The sequence below is a fragment of the Panthera tigris genome, chromosome A2, assembly GCF_018350195.1.
Source record: "Panthera tigris isolate Pti1 chromosome A2, P.tigris_Pti1_mat1.1, whole genome shotgun sequence".
Classification (NCBI taxonomy): domain Eukaryota; kingdom Metazoa; phylum Chordata; class Mammalia; order Carnivora; family Felidae; genus Panthera; species Panthera tigris.
The window spans coordinates 17,763,124-17,787,035 of NC_056661.1; the positions used below are offsets into that span (position 1 = coordinate 17,763,124).

Sequence of the window (23,912 nt, forward strand, 5' to 3'; positions counted from 1 at the left end):
TCCAGACTGAATGAAAGTCATCCACCTTGATGACACATTAGCTACAAGAGCTGGAGCACCACCACCCTAATATGTGAGCATGTACACACCCACCCACCCGCCCCTCCCCCCCCACACACACTGACCTCCCTGCCCCGAGGGGACAGTCCTGGGTCCCCGCCAATCCGGCCCTTGAGGTTGAGCTCACTCTCCCCATGTCGGCAGAGGTAGATGGAGCGGGGGGTCACATGGATGTTCATGAGGTAATATACAATACGGCTCTGGATGTGGTCAGCCACACGGTTCACCACGTAGCTCTGTCCCACGTCCATGATCTTGATGTAGGACAGATCCCTTTCCAGAGAGAAGGTAGAGAGAGCCCTGTGAGTGCTACTAGGGCCCTTGAGGGTCCATCCCGCCAGCCACAGGAACTGGCCGCAGAGTGGTGCCTTCCTGACCACGAGGCTTCAGGTTACAACACACAGGACTGTCAGCTGGTGTGTAAGTGATGGGGGTGAGGAGGGAGCAACACAACACGTGTGACATCCAGACAAACCCTGTGAGAGGTGCTCAACACTTGTCGTGTTTCCAAAAGGTGACATCCAAAGCACAGGGTCAGTCATACACATTGTGACTCTCGCCACTGCTCTGTGTCCCCCGGACCCCGCTTGCCTACCTCTGAGCTCTCAACGCACAGTCTGTAAGGTGAATAAGAGACAGTTTTTTCCAGGACTGACCTGAAAGAAGCTGGCAAGCACTCCTCCTCCACTCCCCTGGCCAGCCACCCCTGGACCTGTCGTTCCCTCCCCCAGTGAGCCCTCCCGTTGAAACCCAGCTCAGCCACTTCCCTCGTTCTGGCTGGGAAGCGCTGCAGCTGGGAGAACATTCTCTGCTGATGTTTGCTGGGTGTTGGGGAGGAATCAGGAGGAAAGGTGGGGTTTCTCAGGCATTGTGCTCTGGACTGGCCCAGGAGCTCCCTGCATGCTCTCATCTGAGCTCTCACCGTCTGGCCTGGGAGCCTGGCTTTAGGTTTAGGGTTGTTACATGGACACCAATAAAAATAGCAGCAACGCAGTCGCTTAAGCGTCCGCCTTCGGCTCAGGCCATGATCTCACGGTTCATGAGTTCCAGCCCCGCGTCGGGCTCTGTGCTGACAGCTCAGAGCCTAGACCCCGCTTTGGATTCTCTGTCTCCCTCTCTCTCTGCCCCTCCCCCATTTGTGCTCTGTCTCTCTCTCAAAAATAAATACATGTCAAAAAAAATAAATTGAAAAACCAAAAAACAGCAGCACGTTAACTGAGGAGTCCAACAGGAGCTGCTCCAGTTAAGCGTCTCGCACGGTCACATCACAGAACCATGAGGAAAACCGCGGAGCTGGAGTGACTGGAGAAACACGAAAAACCACAGAGGGGGCCCAGGCAATGAGTGTTGTTTAGTGCAACTGCCTTCGGCTGGCCAAGGAGACTCAGCCAGTGCTCTGCAAAGAACCCTAGAAACCATCCCTCTTACAGTGGCTTGTTCTCCTTAGTTCGAATACATCGGATGTTCTCATGTCATTATAAGTGACCCACGCCCAAGTTTAGATTCCAGTCTTTCACTTAATGCTACATAACTGACACCTTCCCATGCATTGTCGGTATGATCTGTGACTATACAACACTTTACCAAGGGGCCACACTGTCACTTACTTAACCACTGCCCCCACTTTTGCTGTTATACAGAAACCGATGAACTATGGCCAATAAGTCAAATTCAGCCTACGACCTGTTTTTGTACATAAAGTTTTATTGGACCACACCCATTTATTGACACATTGTCTGTTTCCTTTGCACCACAATGGCAGAGTTAAATAGCTCAACAGAGACTGTATGCCCCCAAAGCCTAAAATATTTGCTACCTGACTCTTTACAGAAAAAGTTTGCTACTGTAAGAGCCTCAGCTGAATGCCCCTTGTGGGCCTAAAGGCCCCTCCCCACCTGACACTAATTCCTAGTGCCTGCTGGGTCTGCCATTCCAGAAAGAGGCAGTGGAATTAATCAGCACGGGTCACTGCCAGCTGTTTGTAGGCAGCATCTGGGCACTCCTTCCTGCCTGCTCAAAATGCAGACTGCGCACTTAAAGGGCAGCATATAATGTTTGCAAATGCCTGGCAGAAAGATCCGCTGCACAGAAATCAGGCTTGATTTTATAACAGAATAGCAAAAATTCTTTTCTTCCTTCTTTTCTTCCTTCCTTCCTTTTCTTTCTTTCCTTCTTTCTTTTTTTAAAGTAAGCTCTACACCCACCACAGGGCTTGAACTTACAACCCTGAGATCAAGAACTGTAAGGAATAACAGAAAATTCTGACTTGCAGAGCTCCAATAAGGTAATAGGGTTCTGCAAGTCACTTCTGGTCCTCAATTTCTGCCTGAAGGAAAGAAACAAGGCCAGACCATCTCTGCCTGTTGGAGTGGCCCATCAGCCACCACCACAGGGAGTCACAAGGAGGCAGCTCAGGGGGATCCCCACCACCCACCCATCATAGCTGCAGGACATAGTGCTCTCCTCACTCACCTGTCCAGGTCCTCATCCAATGACTCATATGAATTCTCATAGCATTCAATGCGCCTCATGAAATCCTCCGTGGCCTTATCACTATCATGGTTCACATAATCGGGGCTGCCGAGTTTCACTTGCTGCCGGACCAAGCACAGACATCACATCAGGGCTGGAGGCCAGGCAGGGCCAGAGACCAAGGAGAATGCTGGGCAGGGGGAAGGGGGAGGCAGGGCCAGAGGCCAAGGCCAAGGCTTCGGGCATGAGGCTGGAGGCCAATCCCAGAAGACTGGTCCCGTTAGGAAGAGCTCAACAGTTCCTGGTCTTAGTTCCCACACCAGTGCCACAGAGTATTAGTGGGCACCCTAAGATCAGAGTCCCTCATTTTTGTGGCACTGGGGGAGGTGAGGCCATCTGAACCATCCTCCCAACCCCAGATATTCATTCCTTGTAAAACAGGGGGTAGGAGAGAGAGCAAATCTCTTTCTCTTTCCAGATATAACCACCTCCTACCACACTCTCTACCTCCAGAGGCTGAAGCTCCTCTCCCACTGTCGAGGGAATTATGAGGGGGAAAGGGAGGGGAAGGGAAGGGAAGAGGAGGGAGCAAGAATGAATGCCCCCAGCTACATGGCCCTCCACACAAGTGGTCCTTGGGCATCTATGATCACCCCACCCCCAGTGTTCAAGAAGACCAAATTAAGGCTGGCCCAGGCACCAGCCCAGACCTGGAGAGGACCTCACTGTCCCATGCTACCTCAGTTGTACTATTGCCCCACAAGGTCAGATACACTACTCACCACAATGTTAGCGGCTATGACCTCAGGATCCACACAGATGGACTCCACAAAAAAGGTCTGCAGCAAGGACCAGGGCGGGCAGGAGAAAAGGAACCAGACACTCTCAGGGCCCTGGGCCTGGCTCCAGGGAGCCCCCACCCCACTGAGGGCCACGCTGACCCAAGGGATTTCTGCATTTGAGGGAAGGGTCAAGAAGCCCCAGACCAAAGAAGATGCCACCCTATCCAGGACTCTCCCATCAAGACACCCACCTCCCCAAACAGAAAATTCCAGGTGGAAAGAAAATAGCAACGCTTCTATCCCAAATCGACTCTGGAACCCACCTGCCTGATTCCCAGCACATGTCACCAGGCTATGAAAGGGGCTCCAGAGGGTCCGAATATGCCACAGCCCAACCAAGAAGGTAAACCAAAGAGGCCTCACCTTGTAGCCATTCTGTTCCCCAAAATTAAAGATGGTCGCTCTCCGTTCTCGGGTGGTATTCGTTGCATCAAAAACCTAGGACCAAACTAGGGTTAACTCAGTCTCTGGCCTGGAGAAGAGGGGAAGTCAGCCAACAGCTGCAGTACGGGGACCGGATTTCTCACAGGGACCTTCTGTTGCCCAGGCCACCCTCCTGGCCGGTGTTCTTTAGACCTGCAAGGGCTGGGTTGGTACTCCCCTTCCTTGAGGAACACACCTCAAGGAAGCTGGAAGGAGTGGGTGGCTCTGCTCCTGGCAGGGCAGCAAACCCTTGGCACAAAGGACACACTCAGCACTGCCCTGCATGCAGCAGGCACTCAGTTTACGCTTGACTCAGTTCATGCTTCCTGTAAAACCAGTTACACATGGAGAGCTGAACCCCTGTTTATTTCCGTGCCATTCTCAGACTCTACTAAAAGGGGAAAATAAGAGTAAAGAGAACAGGAGAGGAGATGTTAACAAAATTTGGGTGAATGACTCACAAGAAATGGAGAAAACCAAATACAAGCCCTCACCCACCAGAGCACACCCACTTGTACAGAACCAGGATAGTCGGAATCGGGACACAGGTGTCTCTGAGAAAAGAGACATGTGTGCAGAGGAAGAGGGAGGACTGCCTGGTGGTGCAGAAAAGACCAGGTGGAGCCCTAGGCCTTCTCCCCACCACATCCAGCCAGGCTGACCCACCTGGAACTCCTTATGAACTGCCTGGGGCCTGTCCACACACCCTCAGGGGTAACCCACTTATATGCATGTCCAAGCAGCTTTTAGAGCAGGACTTAAAAAAAAAAATTTTTTTTTAATATTTATTTATTTTTGAAAGAGAGAGACAGAGCATGAGCAGGGGAGGGGCAGAGAGAGAGGGAGACACAGAATCCGAAGCAGGCTCCAGGCTCTGAGCTGTCAGCACAGAACCTGATGCAGGGCTCAAACTCATGAACTGTGAGATCAGGACCTGAGCCGAAGTCGGATGCTTAACTGACTGAACCACCCAGGCGCCCTAGAGCAGGACTTTTTTTAAAAGGGCATTCAATCAGGGCTCACTGGATGCTCCAGCAAAACCTCTAACATGAAAAACAGACTAGATAAAAAAAGAATAAAAAGAACTTTCAGCAAAAGAAGACAGGGCATAGAATATAAAGGAATGTAAGAACACTTACAATTGTTATTTAAAGAGAGATACAAAATATTATAGTAACCACAAGACAGAGTTATAAAAAACTGGAACACTAGGAGAATAAGAAATTTAGAATTTAGAAATTAAAATATGATCATATGACTTTTTTTAAATTCAACCCAATGCTCATAAGGTAAAGTGCTTGTTGAGAAAGTCTCCCTGAAAATAGAACAAGAATGACAGACATAGAAAATAAGGAGAAAAAAGATAAAATTAGGGCCCAAGCCTAGCATGAAGCCACCAGGAGTTCTAGAAAAAACAGCTCAGGAAATGGGAGTGGAATGGCAAATCACTGTCAGAAAGTGGTCGAGTGGTTTATCAAAGTAATTAATAGACAACAATTTCTTGATCTGTTAAAGAAGAGTTTCCCATTGGAAAAGTCACCCCAGGACCCAGCGTGGAGGAGAGGACCCACGGCAAGGCCCTAAAGTTCTCCCCAGAGAAAAGGCCATGAGCATCTCCACTTCCCTCCAAGAGATGAAACTGTTAGGAAGATCAACAAATCAGAATGCCGTCTGACTTTTCCACAGCCATTCTAGAAGCCATAACACAACAGAGCAATGTTGTGGAAATTCTAAAGGAAAAATACCTCCCACCTACACCCAACCATCAACTATAAGGATAAAACAAGACATTACCAGACATGCAAGGTCTCATGTGATGTACTTCCTAAGTACCTTTCTCAGGAAGCTACTGGAGGATGTGCTCCAACAAAACAAGTCAGTAAACAAGGAAAAAGAAGACACAGGGTCCGAGAGCAGGGCCTTCTACTCGGGAGTCAGAAGGGAATTCCCAGGGTACCACAGACTGAGAAGGCAACTGATCCAGATGGAGCTGGAGGATGAAGAGCTGTGGGAGGCACGTCTCCGAGAGGAAAAGGGAAGGAAAAAGCAGCCCCTGTGTTTGACTGCATAGGGTTAGGGTAGGGCCCTTTCCAACAGACACCCTTGCTCAACTGTGTCCCACCCATCCACCTGACAGGAGGGGCCAACACACAGGGGAATTCCATTACCCAGGATTTGGCTGGCTCCCAGAACAGCCACTAAATACGGGCCAGGATTCTCCCCACCCCAGGAGAAATCACATTTGCTAAAGACTTGGTAACATGACCTACCACATGTGGTGGCCAATAATGTGAGTATTCAGAAGGAAGTCCTACAGGATCAAATGCAACCACAAGCCCAGAGGGAAATTCCCAGCACACAACCAGCCTCTAGCTTCCTCTTACATGGTGGCTGTAGATTTCCGCCCAAGGGCTGGAGCCCAGGGGCAGCTGGGGCCACACACACCCTGACTTCCCTTCTGGATTCCTGATGAGCAAAGGGCTAGATGTATATAGGCTCCCAAATGTCACTCGCAGAAGTCACCAGGGTGTTACACTCACCGCCACATGTCCCCCCTCCTCACTAAGGAACCGCCGGACATCACGGAGGGCCGCCAGGGCACACTGCCTTCAGAAGAAAAAACACAGGGTCAGCCCAGCACCCGACCCTGGCTGCAGGAGGGCAACAGGTCAGGGATATGTTCTACCCCAGACCAGAGAGGGCACAGTCCCTGGGGTCCCTTCTCTTCTCAAGATTTCTCTTTCCTTCGGGTAATTTTCAGCGCTTTTGTGAACTCTGCTCCTATAAGTGAAAGGCTACGTGTTCCTGGCCACTGGGAATAGTTTTTAAAATACCACTTTTCTGTGCTTTCTCTTCTCATCTCATTGTGCGCAAATCCAGGCTGCCATTTTGCCATATGCATGACTTCCAAGTGTCATGCATTTCCCCTGATATCAAAATAAGCACTTTCAAAACCAGACATTTCCTCGTATGTGACTGTTGGGGGCTGGCGGTGGGGAGACAAAAGACACTATCGCTGGTCCCCAGGGCAACATTACGTTTAATATTCAATTTTCTTTCCTGGGAGAGAAAACACGTGATACTACCCTTCCTGGAGGAGGACGCTGTGTCTCTGCCTCTTGCACCATGTCCACTGGCCCTGTGGAAGGTGAAACTTTCCCCATGACTGACCATTGGTTATACTGCCTTCAGAACATCTCAGCCTCTTGGTTTACTGCGGCTAAATATACTGCTATATATAAGGATCTTCCTAATTTTATCCGTTTCTCCCACAAGGTCTGCAGCTAGATAAATCATTTTGATCTTTCTTTTTCTTTCTTTCTTTCTTTCTTTCTTTCTTTCTTTCTTTCTTTCTTTCCTTCTTCCTCTTTTTCTTTCTTTCTTTTTATCTTGTCTGACGTAAGAATAAAATTAGATCTTCTTCCATTTGTTTGATCTTCTGATTTTGCACGTAAACCCCCAGTGCATCAAAGGGCTGTGCTGTCAGGGCCTCCACCGGGCCAGGCCACTGTGCCCGTGCATGGAGGCACGGGCCAAGCGGAGCAGGAGAGAGCCTGCTGGGGTCATGGGGAAACTGGTGGCAGAGCCGAGTCCAGGTCACTGGGAGGAGCTCTGTTCCTATGCCTCCTGGTGACCTTTCTGTGCCCCAGTGGGTCTTTTAGTTAACACTTCAAAAAGCTTTTGCACGCCCAAAAACCTGAATTCTGAGAGTCTGGGAAGTTGGCGTTGCCGGAACCATTTCTGGCCACCTGCATTCAGCACCATGCTCTGGGCTGAGATCTGTGGGCTGCTCTGGCTAAGGCAGCACCACGTACATCTCAGGGCTCCAGTGGAAATGTGGGAGGAACGGCCTGGGAGCCTGAGAGGATGGGGGTGTGAGTGTAAAGTGGGGACAGTCTGTGGGACTGAGCCCTTAACCTATGCAGACTGATGCTAACTCCAGATAGATAGTGTTAGAACTGAACTGAATTGGGGCGCCTGGGTGGCTCAGTCGTGATCTCATGGTTCACGAGTTTGAACCCCACATTGGGCTCTGTGCCGACAGCTTGGAGCCTCGTGCCTGTCTTTGGATTCTGTGTCTCCCTCTCTCTCTCTCTCTCTCAAAAATAAATAAAAACATTAAAAAAATTAAAATAAAAAAAAAAGAACTGAACTGAATTGTCAGACAAATGTGCATGCGCCCACGGCCGCCATATGGGCTCGTGTGTAGTAGGAGACCACTGTGCCCAGTGTTAGGGACAGACATCAATGCTGTAGAGCTCCAGGGATCTCGATGATATACAAGAACCTAGGCCTCTGGGAAATACAGTCTTCTCTTCTCAGGCTTCCCACTTTAAAAAGTCTGATTCTTCTATTTTGCCAGTTAGCTGTGGGACGTTCGGGGCTGGTTATTGGGAAATGGTCCTGTAGCACAGACCCAGGCTTTAGATCCAGAAGGGAGGGTTTCTAGGAATAGGCAGAGGGTGTGCCTGCAGAGAGGCCCATGTGAACCTGCCCCCAGCTGCTACCGCTGGGGCCTCTGTTCCAGCTGGGTGACTCTGGACTAGCTCCCCAACCACTCCGAGGCTGGGTTTCCCCATCTCAGTTAATCCCAATACGCCTACCTTCGACTGGCAGCCTGAGCAGAATTACCGGTGAGCCCTAGGAGTGCCAGCTCTCTTATTGTTCCCACAAATATTTTGGATTCAGACAGGCCTGGCTTCAAATTCAAACCCTGCGTGATCCTAAAATACCATCACTTTCAGACCTGGTCTCCACATCTGGGAGAGTAAGGTGCCAGCACCCACTGAAGGAAAGATCAGGCAAGCTAGTCAGTGCCCACGGCTTGAGGATGCTGTAGAATCTGCATTTGATACGATCTCTGACCTACTAATTGGGTAATACTAGAAGATGGACACAACAGTTTTTAGTGGTATATGGGCTTAGATTCAAGTCTGGGCTCTTTGAAGTAACTTGTTATCTTATATGAGACACCTGAGCCTCAGTTTCCTCATCTGTAAAATGGGAAGGGGCGGTGATAATGGGCAGCATGCACCCAACACACAGCAGGGGTTCAAATATCACTCCCCTCCCTATTGTCAGGCTCACCAAAGGGTCCAGTCTCATGTTTGACGCACAATTCGGCCACAGGCCTGAAATGTCAGATTCCCCCACCTTCTTGGTGCAGCAGCCTGGCCCAGCCCCGCTGGCCCAAGAGCAAACCCTGGGGAGGGGCCAAGCGCCACAGCGAAGAGCTCTTGCCCCCTGGTGGCCAGAGACAGAGCAGGCAGCCTAGAATCCAGGCCTGGGCAACAACTCAGTAGCTTCTGGCCTGGACCGGTACTTGATTTGGAGAGGTCACTACAGCTGGGCAGACCTCTGCTAAATGCCCTACCACAATGGCTGGGTCCAGAGCAAGGGCAAGGAAGCTTCTTGAACCCTCAGCTGACATCTGCCGAAAAGAATGCAGCATAGCTCCTCAGACCACCAGCTGGTGTTCTCGGTTCAAGTCTGAGTGTCACATGCAAATTCCCATCTCGTGAATAAGAGCAAGAGTGTGAAGTTTGAGCCACATGAAAGCAAAGCCACGGCCTACCCTACACATGCCAAGAACATGCCAAGCACATGCCAAACATCCTCCAAGTATACAGTTTATTCTGGGGCAAGGGAAGGAAGGCCACGGTTCTGGGCTGATCCTTCTGGCTTTGTGAGAAGCTGCCTGGAGGTAGTCCCGCTCCCACTCTGCCCCATCCCTGAGGCCTGTGTCCCTGCACCTACTCGGGCCTCCCTCCCTACTAGAGGTCATCCCCATGGAAGGCCTGGGGTAAGCAAGCTGAGAGGCTTCTATGCAGCCAGCCCTTGACTGGCCCTGGCTAAGCCCCTTGCATCTCCCTGAAGCCCCCTCTTCCCCTCCCACAGGATGTCCTTACTAAGAGTTCACGAACCCCAGGGCAGGGCCAACTACCAAGAGGCCACACACCCTCTCCCACTGTTCCAAAATCCAACACATCCTCAGCTCCACCACATCCTGAGATGGTCAGGAGACTAGCCCTATCACAGCCGAGTGGGGGCAGGGCAAGGCCAGGGCTCAGGAGCAGCTTAGTCATGATCGGCACCTGGGCTCCAGGGCCTTCTCCATAAACACACACAATCACACATACACATCACACACACATACATACACTCACTTCCTGATTTTCAGGCCCTCTTCGTTGTCTGGAAGGAAAAACTCAAAAGACTTGTATGTCTTGACCATGTCCCGGCGGTACTGGCCAACGTTGAATTCTGGGGGAAAGAAAGGTTCATCTTTCACACAGCAGCAGCCCCAGCTCTTGCCCTTGACACATCCCAGACCCGCCTTCTCTCCTCCTCTCCCCTCCCCCTCACAAAGCCCCAAGCCCCCTTGGAAGCCGAGGCCAAGTCTCACCTCGCGTTGGCACGCCAATCCAGTTCAGGTAGCGAGTCAGCTTCTTGGAGATGTAGGTCTTGCCCCTGGCGGGCAGGCCTACCATGACAATGAGCGTTGGGCAGTTGGTCATGCAAACTGAAAGGCAAGGAGCTGGTGTCAGACAAGAGCTGGGACCCCTCCCAGTGTGCCCCTCCCTCTGCTCCTGGCACAGGACTTCAGATGTGCCCTCCAGGCCTTCTGGCCTCATACCCTGGTCTCGAGCCACCACTGGCATGGCCCCACTGCCCAGGCCTGTCTGGGCTCCAGCGGATACAGCAGAATCTCACCAGCCCCTGATCCAGATGTGCACTGTGGATATAAAGCTGGATGTGCCACACCCCTGAATGAACATGCAGGACAGAGCCAAAGCCCAGAGGGTATTCAACGCGCCACCTGTCACCCAGGAATCCGCACCCCAGCCTAGCAGTCACTCAGCATTCCCACTAGCCCATTCCCACTGCTTACCCTTCCTGCCTGCCTCATCGTACAAAGCCCAGCTCAAAAGCTGCTTCTTCAGTGAACCCTTCCTCCAAGACACCTCTGCACTGCCTTGGCACCCTCTCTCTCCCTCAGTCCTGGTCACCTCACCCACAAGTCCGCCCCCTGCATTTGATCACTTGAAATAAGAGCAGCCTTGCAGTATCTGAGCCATTCAGGACCATGGGGTCTGGCACAGGACTGATGCTCAAAAATTATGGGCGCAGGCTGGGGGGAGGGGCGGCTTCTCGAAATCCCCTGGGGTGAGAGCCATGAGGGGCTGAGACCAATGTCCACAAGGACTGACCCTCCGATAGCCCACCCCCCACCATCCCACGTGTCACCGGGTCAGTGTGGCAGCCAGAGAAGTTGCCAAGGCTGGAGGCGGGGACAGGTCTGGACACAGCACCCCCAAACCCTGGTCCACTAGGACAGACACCAAGACAGCAGAACCGCCAGCCTCACGTGACCCGTCTCAGCTTTCAGTGTAGCCTCACCTCAGAAACCTGAGGAAGCTTTCCTTTCATTGTCCTCAGCACCTGGGCCATGTGAAACCACAGCAGACAGACAGAGGGCCCGTGTGGGGACCTGTCACTGCCCCAGGCTCTGCAAGTGCCTTCACCTGGTAGTCCTTGGACAGATCACTGGGCCCCACCCCTCAAGCTGTCTCCCCCACTGGAGCTGGAGTGCAGAGGCCCTAGGGGCAGCCCTGTCTAGGGGTCAGGAGTCAGACAGGTCTGGGTTCCTATACTGACTCTGACAATTACTGGCAACTCTGAGGCTTGGTGTCCTCACCTGTAAAATGGGATGACAATCCCTCAGTGAGGTCTAGCACTATTCCATGTGAAAGCCAGAGCATGTCTGGGAACCTGTGCCCTCTGCCCAGCCCTGGCAGCACACCGGCTAAGGACACAAGTGCACCTTAGCACAGACTGCCCTTCAGACTTAGGGCACAGAAGCACCTGTCCGTCTCCAGGCAGGCCCTGCAGAGAAGTAAAGGGCTTTGCTTGCCAGTCGGGGCTCCATCGCTCCTGCACATGACCGTTGGGCAAATGTGACCCAAACTGTGAGCCTCAGGGGAGAGAAGGAGAGGATCCCACGGAACACAGGATGACAGTGAGCAAGAGTGAGCTTGCAGAAAAACCTCAGCATTGGCTAAGGAGAGAGAAAAGCAAGTTAAGCAAGACCCTGCATCCTGAGGCCCAGCGACACGATGGCCTGTGCTGTTTGCACAATTGCTGGCCAGGCTCTCAAGCAACCAAAGAGCAGTGAATCAGCTACTAACTATGGGGGAAACCTGCAGCCAGCCTGCTCCACTCCTTCCCATTGCTCCCTGAAGGGCTCTCCCACCACCTCAGGGTCCGTCTTCACATCTCCCATCCCAGAGAAACTCCCGGCCTCCTCTCCCAGTGTTTGGTAACAGCATCCCCTGGCCCCATGCACAGCCATGGTGGGCAGGCAGGGCAGTAAACCAGGGCTGGGTGCAGAATAAGAGCAATAAATTACCTACCATCTCTGTTCCTCAAGATAAGCTCCCAAGGAAATGACCCAAAGAAAGATCAAAGTACAAGTGTATTCACAATAGCTCTGTTTACAACAGCAAAACATAAGCAAGTGCTAGCAGTAGAGAATCTGCAAACTGAGGCCCACAAGAGGGAACCCACCACCGCGCCTGAACAGAGAGCATATGCGCCAGGTGAGCTGGGTGCACAGCTGGACCTGCAGCTCTGGGCCCTCAAGAACCTCAGTCCCGAGCAACCAGACAACAGAACGCACCGTTTAGAACACGAGGCGGGTGCAGAGGGAAATCTGCAGACATGTCGATTCGACTTACCTCGCTGATTTCTTTTCCTATAAATTTGCTTAAGGCCTTAGGAGCCCCAGGAGTCAAGAGGCCCGACATAAGCCTAGTGCAACACAGGGATGACTTTCTGGCGTTGTCACCTCAGGGGCAGCCACAAGTCCTGAGTGGGTTCCAGAACTGATTCCTGAACTGCACGTGCTCCTACTTCCTTGAGGCAGGCTGGGGAAGGGAGTACTCTTTAAAATAAAGCAGCCTGGCATCACTGTCCTGTTCAGAGGGGACAGAAAGTCATCTTTCCTATTGTCCCGTGCATGCACCAATCCTGTCCTTAGCCCAGAAGTCTTGCTACCTGGGGTACCTGGGTGGCTCAGTCAGTTCAGCGTCCGACTTAGGCTCAGGTCATGATCTCATGGTTTGTGAGCTCGAGCCCCATGTCTGGCTCTGTGCTGACAGCTCAGAGCCTGCAGCCTGCTTCAGATTCTGTGTCTCCCTCTCTCTGCCCCTTCCCCCGCATATACTCTGTCTCTCTCCCTCAAAAATAAATAAACATTGGGGCGCCTGGGTGGCTCAGTCGGTTAAGCGTCCGACTTCGGCTCAGGTCATGATCTCGCGGTCCGTGGGTTCGAGCCCCGCGTCGGGCTCTGTGCTGACAGCTCAGAGCCTGGAGCCTGTTTTGGATTCTGTGTCTCCCTCTCTCTCTGACCCTCCCCTGTTCATGCCCTGTCTCTCTCTGTCTCAAAAATAAATAAATGTTAAAAAAAATAAAAATAAAAATAAAAAATAAATAAACATTAAAAAAAAAAGAAAAGTCTTGTTACCTTTTTGTTAATAAAAGCTATCATAGGGGCACTTGGGTAGCTCAGTCAGTTAAGCATCCAACTCTTGATTTAAGCTCAGGTCATGATCTCACAGTCCATGAGATTGAGCCCCCCTCCCCCCAATCAGGCTCCATGCTGGGCACGCCTCTCTGTCCCTTCCCCACTTATGTGTGCACGCTCGTGCTCTCTCTTAAAAAATAAAATAAAATAAAATAAAATAAAATAAAATAAAATAAAATAAAATAAAATAAAAGCTATCAAAAGTACTGTCCTTTCTGCCATGTTTTGATTCCTTTCTTCATCCCCTGCCCCACCTGCCCCCAGAACTCCTCCAAGTCTGAGCTGAGGGGTCAATGCTGAAGAAGGTAACAACTTCCAGGCCTAGCTCTGAATTTTACCGAAAGAAGAATTGCTAATGGAGAGTGGGGGTGGAGGAAGCACAGCCAACCAGCCTGTGGTGCCCTCAGGAGCCAGGGACTATACACCAAAGCCAACCCACTACACAGCACAGATCAGCCGTAGGCCCTATATCCTCTTCTCCACAAAGCCCTGTGATCAAGTCAATTTCTACCCATCCCCCTCCCTCAGAGGGGGGTCTCCTGTGGTCTTCCATCAAGTTATAAGTCCACCATGTAGAGGGTACAATGCCGCATGAACAGTCTCTAGGGACTGGAGGTGCTGCCCAGACAGGTTCCATGTTCCCTCCTGGCTTACTCCCTGCTGTGAACTCAGGGACCCTTGCTTGGGGACCAAACCACCACACAATCTGCAGGTCTCATCTTTGGCTTCTTGGGTGCCTCCTCCTCCAGGAAGCTCTCCTGTTCTGGGACAGTCCAGAATCCCACCCGCTGCAACACCCTGAGACAGTGCCATGGCACAAGTTCCTCTGCTCAGACCAGAGCCACATTTTCATTGCATACTTGGAGTGTGGAGAAACACAGACCCCTCCCCAACGGGTCGCAGCATCTTTGCCACCTGGAATGGGGGCTGGCTCAGGGCTGATGCTTCAATTCCTGACTCTGACACACAGAGAAGCAAAGTGGTGATGAAATGGCAGAGCCACCTGCTGCCTCTTATCAAGCGCCTCCTCCTGAGGGGGCCCCTGGCAGCTTCTGGGAGTAGGGAGATGGCTGCCTCCATCCCACAGATGAGGAACCCATGGCCGAGAGAGTCAGCTCTGTGCCCAAGGTCACACAGCTGAGCTACCATGTGGCTGGAGTGTTCCTGCCTCCAAAAGCCCAGGTTGTGACTCCTTCGCCTTTATGTAGTAACAGCAGCCACCCCCTTGTTAGGACAATACAGCCTAATGCAGACTGGCTAGAAGCACAAGAGCAAGAGGCCTTGGCCTCGGTCCCTCCAGAAAAGTCTGGAAGAAGGGATGTCTAGGGTGTAGCCATAGACTCAGTACTGAGCCATAGCCAGTCAGACTGAGTACTGACTGGAAAGCCATGGCCCCCGGGCTAAGAGACTGACCACCACCTCAGCCTCCTACCAGGACCTACATCATGATTAGAGCCATGACCCACCAGAATGTCTGGTCAAAACCATGACCACCCCATACCAGGACCCAGTACAGTAAGAGATACACACAGCCCACCTACAGGACTCACACCTTGGTCAAAAAGCCCCCAGGCTGGCCCAAAGCAAAACAAGCACGGGGCACTCTCCCTCCCTTATTATGCCCAAGCAGACATCAAGGTGTACAAGGAGATCCTAGCACAACACACAATCTCCTGATCTCCTTTTCTATATCTGTACCACGAGTTGGACTAGATGTTCTCTGAGGTCCTTGCCAATTTGCAAATTCATTATAATGTTTCGGTTACTCCTAAAAAAAAAAACAAAACAAAAAACCAGCCTTTGTTTTTCTTGGCAATAAGCGGTTGCAGACTCATGTAAGGACAAATAGAAAGTCAAGTAAAGTGGATTCAACACCGGGATCCCAGGAAAGGCAGGCCCCGCGGTAACAATTCATTAACAATTCCACGGATTTCAGCATGTCTCCTGGATGTTTTCTCTTCCAACCCTACCATTCGCCCACAACCCCATCTGGATGCATATACAGCCATGAACACAAAGACAGGTCCATATGGGACAGTGTTCTCACCTTCTCCATCCTCAACACAACTGCACTTCCCTGAAATTCCTCTCAAAGCTCAGTGTTAGACCCAGAAGTGGGTAGTTAAGTCCAAGGAGCACCCTTCCTCCCACTGGAGGAATGGCCCACCCTTGGGCGTTTGAAACTTCTGGGCTCAGAGAGGCCAAATGATTTCCATAAGGCCAACACAGCTCAGAACCGGTCTACACTCTCTGGCCTGCAGAGAGGGCAGGACGAAGCTCCGAATCCTCCCCTGCCCTGACCTAGTGAGTACCTGCCAGAGGTGATGGCGGCCAGACCTAGCCCCTAGCGAGCGTAGACGCGGCCATATACATGTCTCTTCCCCCTGCTCTGCCACACCTGTGCCCGGCTCCCGGCCTGTTCCTGCTCCTCTACCACCAGTCACGGCAGCCCCATCTGTCCCCGGTTTCCCACCTGCCCTTGGCCCCCTCTCCATGGCAGACCACTGCCCAGGCCGCCCTATCCACGCATCCCGATGCGCCGCCCTCCCCTTCCCCAAGGACCCCGCCTCACCACCGCGCTGGCAGGCGTGCAGAGCGGGTCGCCCATTGCTGTAGGGCATCCAGATCTTCTTCAAGGGGTTCTGAGTCAATTCCCGTGGGGACGCCATACCCGGGATGGGATGAGTCGGACTGCGCGGACCGCGACCCAGCAGCCAGGCCACCTCGGGCCACTCGAGGCCCCGCCCCTCGGCCCCGCCCCTCCTCGAGCCGTGCAGACGCCAATCCAACTCCCCCAGGCCCCTCCCCAGAACAAATAGGCCCTACCCCCAACAGAAGAGGGCTGGCCTCCGACCACGCATGCCCAACTCGACTGCCAGCCGGTTTTGGACCCAGCAGGCTCGCCAGAAACGCCGGGATCGAGGACGCGCATGCCCAGCTCCCCACAGCTTCTAGCCCGGGATGTGCAGAGGCTCTAGCCCGGCACACCCAACCGTACACTCAGATACGCATTGGCCTCACCCACGGCCTCGCCTGCATAGATTGCCCCCTCCCCCCCCCAACCCCCCCCCCCCCCCCCCCCCCCCCCCCGGGACCCGGGTTCTGCTCACTGCTACCCTTGACCTCCGGTTCCCTAGGCGGAAGGGATTTGCATGCCCGGGGGCAGGGCCTGCTTGATCCTCAGGTCTCAGTTGTTCGGGACCTGTCTGGTGACTCCTGCGTAATCCCAGTTGTCAGCTGCCACGCCCGCCAGCCCTGCGTCCGTCCGGTCCCCTCTCGACCCTCTCTCAAGCCCCAGGACTCTTCCCTCGCCCACTGAAGCGACCGACTCAACCGCGCTGGAAGTTTCTTTATCTCATGGACAGGGACACGGGACAAATCTCAAAATTGATTATGTTTCCTCTTTTTACCTTGGCTAGTGGGAAGCTCAGGCTAAAACTCTGGCCCACCTGGAACACATGAGCAGGACCTTTTAACCAAGCTCCCTGGCAGTATCTTACTTCTGCCAGGATTTCATCTCTACCAATTAAATTTTAAATTGTAAATCTACATATTTTTTAAGTGAATCTCTGTCTCTCCATCAGGAAAACAGAATGCAGGCATCATCAACCTACAAGATTCTGGTATTTATTAAATGTGTCAGTGTCTGAGAAATCCATTTTAAAGCACATCAGTGATATTTATATTATTTATCTCCCTCCCGTCTCTAAGAATGCAGTGGAAGCAGGGGGCAAGGGAGAAATCCAGAAGTTCAGGAACCCTGGGTCACTTTCCTTTGTCTCCTCAGCCCAGTTTCTCAAAGTTTTGTACACTTTCTGTCCCGGGACCCCCACTGACACTGCTCAAACCTGGGTCACACTGCCCTCTAGCGATGTCCTCCACAAAACCCCCCAACAGGATCATGGCACTCTCAGGTTCTCTCTGCCCAAAGTGTTCCCTAGCCAGGAGCCAGGTGCTAGGGACATGGAGAACAAGGCTCCGCCCAGTGCATCAGGGGAGCAGCATCCCCTCCCTCTGACCTCCCTGCCACCCACTTGTCTCCACCCAGCACTTCAGAGCCTGGCAAGGACCCTTAAGATAACTCTGATACAGATGTCTTGCCCACTTCACAGGAGATGGATGGGGAGGTGGAAGCCCACCTAGATCCTTCCTGAAACCAGCTTTAGCTGCCTACCCCCAGAGGAATGCCCCGCCCCAGACAGACTTGAGCACTTCCTCTTTCATCCTCTCTCTGCAGCGTCCACCTCCCACCTCCTTCCACCTCACACCAGGGCAGCTCTGAACACACTCATATGCGGCTCCTGATGCCCCTTGTGACCACCCACCTGCTTCCTACTTCTCCAAAGCCACTCATTGGTTCCTGGCACAGCCAATCTTCCGGTCTGTCTCTGAGCCGTTGCCAAGGCCATCCTGGGGTCACCTCGACCTCAGAGACCTTGTCACCACCCGCCCACACCCTATCCAACCCCCAGCATTCACTGCAAAGGCTACATACTCTAGCACCCAGCTACATACTCTAGCACCCACAGACACCCAGCACCTCCTCTGCCTGCCCATTCTCCTCCTTACCCCTCCTGGGATGCTAGTCAAAAGCTGGGGGTAGGGGGTAGGGCAGGGCAGGATGCCAGGGCCATTTCGAGGAAGCTGTCCCCAAGCCCAGTCTGAGCCTGACTTCCCAGGAAGAGCAATGACTCTTACCTCCCACTCTTCCCCAAACAGTCTGACCCTGGGCTGACCCAGACACACCTTCCCAAGTCCCAACATCCAGTGGGAGGCCACAGGTCACCAGCAGGAGGAGCCTGCTGGGGCCCCTCCCCAAGGTCAAAGTCTACCTCTGCTCTAAGAATGCTCCTGTCTCCCCACCCATTTCTCAGGTAGGAAACTGAGGGAGGAGAGCAGGGTCCGGGGTCACAGAGCCAGCCCACAGTGCAGGACAGACTGAGATGAACTCCCAGCCCTTTAAAACCTCACCTCCCACACCTTCCATATCACCACATTTCCTACCCCTACCCCTGGGCTCTGGCTTGTTCCTTCCATTGAAATGCTCTCTTGGCTTTCTGCTCCTACAGCATCAGTAGATGTCCAAGAGAACAGCTGGCCTTCATGGCTTTTCCTTCCTTGGAGCCATCCCAAAGTGACGGGGTGGAAAGTGTGCTGGGATGTCGGCGTGCACTCATGTGTGAATGTGTCCTGCTCAGTCTCCCCCCTTCTCTATGAACCTGCCTGGCCTGGTCCTGGCTGGCTCCCGTGGTGCCCTCTGCACTGACCACTAGACCTCTCTCCAGTGTCCCAGGCTACAAGCTACAGGTTGGCTGAAGTCCTCGATCCTCAGTTGTTGCTGCTTAAACTCTTCCCCAAACCTGTATCTGGTGGTCAGTCCCGGCCAGACCGTCAAGCCACCCTTTGCAGCATAAAGGCCCAGGGACCTCAGTGAATGCCACACAGCCCCACATGCCAGTGCACGGAAGCATGAACACAGAGCCACACGTGCACACACACTAGCAAGCCCTGCACCCAGGCCTACACAGACAGGAAGGCTGCAGAGCCCGCTGCTCTCTACTGCCTCCTTTCCCCTTTATTTCCCTCCTCCTCTTCCCTCTGTGCCACTGGAAGGTTCCCAGGAATTCCAGCTTCGTCCAGCCAGTTCAAGCCCAGGATCATCCCCAGTGTCTCCCTGGGCCCAGAGCTCACAGACGGTGTGAGGTTCCAGCTTGTGGGTATGGAGCCATGTGACCAAGCAGCCTGTGAACTGTGGTCGGCACTTGCTGATTGCAGTTTGGCACAAGGCACACAGTAGGCACTCAGAGTGATTCATTGCCAGCCAAGGCACACAGTAAGGGCTAGAGAGGTTCATGACCAGGATAGAGCACACAGTAGGTGCTTAGAGCAGCTCAGGACCCACACAAGGCACACAGTAGGTGCCCTAGAAATCCTGGTTTAAGGGCTAAAGCCACTTCATACGAAACATTTCCCAAATGAGCTTCTGGGCCTCCCCAAACTGATGTGTGACCCCTGAGGGGGACCTGGACAAACCTGACCCCCTGGGAGGCCAGCAAAGGGTAGAGCGGGAGGGCCTCAGGCAGCTCCAGCTGGCTGTCCCTCTCCCTGGGCTGCAGGAAGAAGCTATTTATAGTTCCCCCTTGGCCCAGCCCCTCCACTCCCCTGCACGGCAACAGGGTTCCCCCTCCTCCTTGCCACCGACAGGCTGATGCCCCCTCAGAACACCCCTACAGCTAGAGAGACACCCAACACTCTCGCACCCCTTCCAGCACCACCCCCACTGCGCCCTGGTCTTTCCCCAATCCCCCCACCCTCGCCCCGCCGCCGGTGCCTACCCCGCCTACTGCTCCCTGACCCGGGGTCCGTCAGGGCGCTGCCTCCCTCCGTGCCTCTGTCCATACTGAAAGCGAACTGGCCCCGGACCGTTGCCCCCCTGCAGCCTGGAGCCAGGCAGCCCCGCCCTCCGGGTTCGTGAGGGAGCTTCGGTGTGCCCCGTGGCCCCGCCTCCCCGGCCACGCCCTGGGCCCGCCCCCCGAGGCTGCTCACAACTTGAGAGATCAACAGTGCCCCCACCCCAGGCAGCCAAACTCCTGCCCGTGTGGCCTCTCTCTCCAGGCAGAGCGGTCCATACTGCCCAGTGTCTGCCCTCGTCTCCAGCTGCAGCTGTCTACAGTACCCAGGGTATCCGCCCCATCTGCAGGCAAGCCTGTCCACACTGCTCAGAAGGTCAGCCCCATCTCTAGCCCAGCAATGGAGCTGGGGGTGTGAGATTAGGCAAAACCTACTCCTTCTACACCAAGGAACCGGGTGGGTGAAATGGGGCAGGGGTGGAGGGGAGTGGGCAGAGGGGCAACATAGTCAGCTATGACCAAACCCTTGACTGTCCTTGCCTGGGTGCACATGACTGTGATTCTCACTCATCCCATTCTCCAGTCACTACATTTATTGAGCTCTTCCTGCATGCCAGAACCTTCAAGTGCACCATCACTCAATGTTTGCAAGAAGCTTGGTGGCATCATTCTGCTTTACAGAGGAAGAAACTAAGGCTTGGAAAGGTGAGCAAATTTTAGTTTGCTTGGGACAATTCAACAAAGGAGGTATGGGGCTGGACCGGAGCCCCAGCAGCCCGAGCCTCCTCTCTCCCGAGTCATGTGTGTCCAAGGGCCGAGGCCAGGTGTGCAGGGCTGTGGGTAGGACAGTGCCTGGCTGTGTGTTGAGTGTGCTTCATGTGGGTTTGGGGGACAAGTATCTGTTCTTCCCAGCCCCCTCGCATGCCCTCCCCTCACCCACACACACCCACAGCAGAGATGCACCCACCGATCACACGTACACCTACCACAAGGCAAGGCTGTCACAACCACAGACTTTCCACATACGGTCACCCATGCCTGGAGATGCCTGTGACGGCCCCATTCTTCTGGGGTGGGTGCTGCCTCATGAAGCACAAAACATGCATGTGACCCTCAGCCTGCACTCCCCTGTGTGGTGACCTGTTGGGGGCAGGGAAGACCTGCAGGTCTGGTCTTAGGTGGATGGGTCTGAGATGCAATACTGGGCTCCTATGTTGAGGTTCCTAAAACTGGCACAAGAGTGGCCACACTGGCAGTGTCCAGATTCTTGCTCTTTGACTGTGGGGCACCCAGACATGGCAAGACTCCACACGGTAGTCACATTCCACAGTAGTGTCCAAGCTGTCCAGACATATTGTAAGTCTGTGGGGCTCCAGGTATGGCAAGACTCCATTTGGCAGTCACCCGATATGGCAATGTCCGGGCTGTCCAAACAAACTGTGGCTCTGTGAGGCACTCAGCTGTGATATGACACCACATGGTGGTGACTGCACGGGGCTGTGGCCAGGCGCACTGTGCCCAGATGTAGTGCGTCCTGCTCTGCTGCTGCCTTCCAGGTCTCCTAATTCAGGGTGACCCCCGCCCTCAGGCTCAGCGGCGGCCAACATGGGCCAGGATGCGAGCGTTGGCAGCGGCCTGCTCCCTCACAGCTCTGGCTCGGGCTTGCTCCAGTAAGATCCGCAGGAGGCCAATGGGGACATCCAGTGAGAGAGTGATGCGGGGGCCTGGGCGGGGGCCAGGGCTGGGGTGGCCCCAAGCAGTGGAGGGGCCCACGGTGCTGGCTGAGGGGCTCTCTGAGGCCACAGGGCGGGGAGTGGCTTGGGGAGGGTTCTGAGGGAGGAGCTGGAAGGCTGGAATAGGGGTCATGGGGACAAGCAGGGCCCTGCCCGACGTCAGGATCATCAGCACCAGCAGAGCCCACCTGGTCATTGCGTGGTCAGGCTGCGAGGAGAAAAGAGGCTCAGGGCAGGGGTTCTGGGCAGCCATGACGCATGGACAGATGCAGACGGGGAAAGTAGACAGACAGAGAGAGGGAGACCAAGGGAAGGAGACAGAGAGGCAGAGATTAGAGAGGCCAGGCATGGGACGGAGATAAGAGAGACAGAGATGAAAGCACAAGACAGCCAGACAGAGCAGGGGCCAGGGAGACGGAGAGAGCAAGAAGGAGAGTGAAAGAGACAGAGAGCACAGCTAGGTCTGGATCTAGATGTAGAGATGGATACAGTTGGGGAGGGGAGGGAGAAGAGGGAAAAAGACGAGAGGGAGGACATGGAGGCAGAGCAAAAGAGAGGGAGACTGGAAGACAAAGAGGCTGGAGCCACCCCAGAGAAAGACAGCATGATGAAAATAAGGATACCAAGGCATGGAGAGAACACAGAGGGACAAAAGGGGAGCCTCAGGTCTGAGGGAGCTTGCAGCAGATCGTGGACAAAGAAGGGCAGGAATGCGGTCCTCAAGGTAGAGAAGCAGCCAGAGACTCCACGTCTGGAGACCTCCAATAACCCATACCCGGATCTCCTCAGCCCCCAAGGCCCTGCCCATCCCACCCAGAGCCATCCCAGTCCTACCAGCGGCAGCCTCTTCTGGAGCAAGGTGGGGCCGCTGGGGCTGCCTGCGGTTGGGACCAGGCGGTGCTGTGCTGTGGTCGGGCCTCTCCCCCCTTCTGGGCCCATTTATCTCTCTCAGCCCCTGAGGTAGGAGCTGGGCACGGCTCCGGCATGAAGCAGCCCCCCACCTCTGACTCATCCCCTCCTGGGGGGGCAGTGAGGACATGTCCTCAGCCTCCACTCTGTATACTCCTTTTTGGGGACACGTTGGACACTGAGAGCCACAGAACAGTGACCAGGGCTGGACAGAGGGACTCTGCACCCGTGCAGGAGAGCACTGACCTCCCAGGGAAAACCAGACCCCCTGCCATCCCCATCTCCCCAAACAGTCACAACAGGGGCCTTTTAAAACAGCAGCTTTAATGCCCCCCAGAATCAGCACCATGTCATCACAGGCTTGGGTCAAGGGGCGGGTCAGATGCAGTCACATCCGCTCACTGCCCACAGCCACCCCCACACTGAGTCATCTACCAGGGAGGCAGGAGCCACAATGGGGGTTTGTCCACAGGGGGGAAGGCTAGACCCATGGGACCAAGTCACTGAAATAACGGACACGCTCATGCACGCTCACATGCACTCAGGCCTGTAGCACCAAGGGGAGGGACAGGAGTCCACCAGGGGATGCTGGACTTCAGCTCATCATCTGGGCCTCAGCTTCGGGCAGCACCTGGGTGGAACAGGTTGGGAGCTGACTTCAGGCATCTGGCCTCACCGAGCACGTAGGCCACGGAGAGGCAGTGCACAGATGGTCAGTGGGGCAGCTGGGAGCACAAGAGTGAGGCTCTGACCTCAGAGAGGGGATCCTCACTCAGACCCTTGAGGAGGGAGCATGGAGGGGACTCCACAGCTAGGGTTCTCTGTTCAGCAACTTGGTCTGGGGAGGTCTGTCCCAGGCCTCCCAGTCTGAGGGGGGTCCTGACGTGGGACCCCGACCAAGACCTGATCTGGGTAGGCTCAGTGTCCAGGTCCCTCTCGGGGCGGAGGGGTAGGCCCATACCTGTTCCCTGGCTCTGGACCATGCGGGGCATGCAGCGGCGCTCACAGGCCTCACGGGTCCCAAAACGATTCGCATTCCCTCCACAGCCGCCGTAGACAAAGGGGTGACAGGCATCTGTGCCACCTGCCACAGCTCGATGGTACCAGCGCAGGGTGTAGGCAGTGCAGGAGCCCTCATCCAGTGGAAGCAAGCAGGGGTCTAGGGCCAACGGGGGTCAGGAGGTCAGCAGGGGTGGCGGCAGTCAGGGACTGAGGGTCAGTGAGAGGTCAGCAGGGGTCACTACTGTCCCTCCCTGAGTCCCTCTGGGCCAACCCCCCTTCTCACCATCGCCATCCTGAAGAACTTCAGGGTCCTGGTATTCCTCCACAGAATACTCAGAATATTCATATTCATCGTCCTCTGGGGGCACCTCGCCTGCACACAGGGTGGGGTGCTATGAGTGAGGCTGCTGCTGGGCCACGTTCATGCTGCCCAACCCCGGCCCTGAGAGTGGGGCGGGTAGCGCTGGTCTCCCACGTGTGTGCCCAGTGTTCATGCTGTGCCCTCCATGTCGCCCCTATACACATGGCATGTGCC

The 23,912-nt window shown here is 54.2% G+C and overlaps 3 protein-coding genes across 9 annotated transcripts in view; all 3 read right to left on the bottom strand.

Moving 5' to 3' along the window:
• The window catches only part of PFKFB4 (6-phosphofructo-2-kinase/fructose-2,6-biphosphatase 4), a 41,444-nt gene extending 21,635 nt beyond the window's left edge, over positions 1-19,809 (bottom strand). For 5 of the 7 annotated variants that reach the window (XR_006214777.1, XM_042978858.1, XM_042978859.1 and 2 more), the window contains exons 1-8: positions 15,956-16,113; positions 10,204-10,320; positions 9,965-10,061; positions 6,338-6,404; positions 3,738-3,812; positions 3,315-3,371; positions 2,533-2,654; positions 126-333 (exon numbers count right to left, since the gene is read on the bottom strand). Coding sequence is in view for 6 of the 7 variants with exons in the window: in XM_042978858.1 (XP_042834792.1) it covers positions 126-333; positions 2,533-2,654; positions 3,315-3,371; positions 3,738-3,812; positions 6,338-6,404; positions 9,965-10,061; positions 10,204-10,320; positions 15,956-16,052 (840 nt within the window). In the remaining variant the exon portion in view is untranslated. Of the gene's footprint in view, positions 1-125; positions 334-2,532; positions 2,655-3,314; positions 3,372-3,737; positions 3,813-6,337; positions 6,405-9,964; positions 10,062-10,203; positions 10,321-12,535; positions 12,742-15,955; positions 16,114-19,718 lie in introns of those variants that run through there. The other 2 variants (XM_042978862.1, XM_042978860.1) reach the window with 2 other exon arrangements.
• Positions 19,810-21,323: 1,514 nt separating this feature from the next.
• UCN2 (urocortin 2) lies at positions 21,324-22,260 on the bottom strand. The gene has a single exon (XM_042977345.1). The coding sequence runs from the start codon at positions 21,813-21,815 to the stop codon at positions 21,324-21,326; it is 492 nt and encodes a 163-aa protein (XP_042833279.1). The 5' UTR covers positions 21,816-22,260.
• A 126-nt stretch (positions 22,261-22,386) lies between these two features.
• The window catches only part of COL7A1 (collagen type VII alpha 1 chain), a 31,135-nt gene continuing 29,609 nt past the window's right edge, over positions 22,387-23,912 (bottom strand). The window contains exons 116-118 of the mRNA XM_042978863.1: positions 23,661-23,750; positions 23,337-23,534; positions 22,387-23,006 (exon numbers count right to left, since the gene is read on the bottom strand). Coding sequence (XP_042834797.1) covers positions 22,990-23,006; positions 23,337-23,534; positions 23,661-23,750 — 305 coding nt within the window. The 3' untranslated portion in view covers positions 22,387-22,989. The remainder of the gene's footprint in view (positions 23,007-23,336; positions 23,535-23,660; positions 23,751-23,912) is intronic.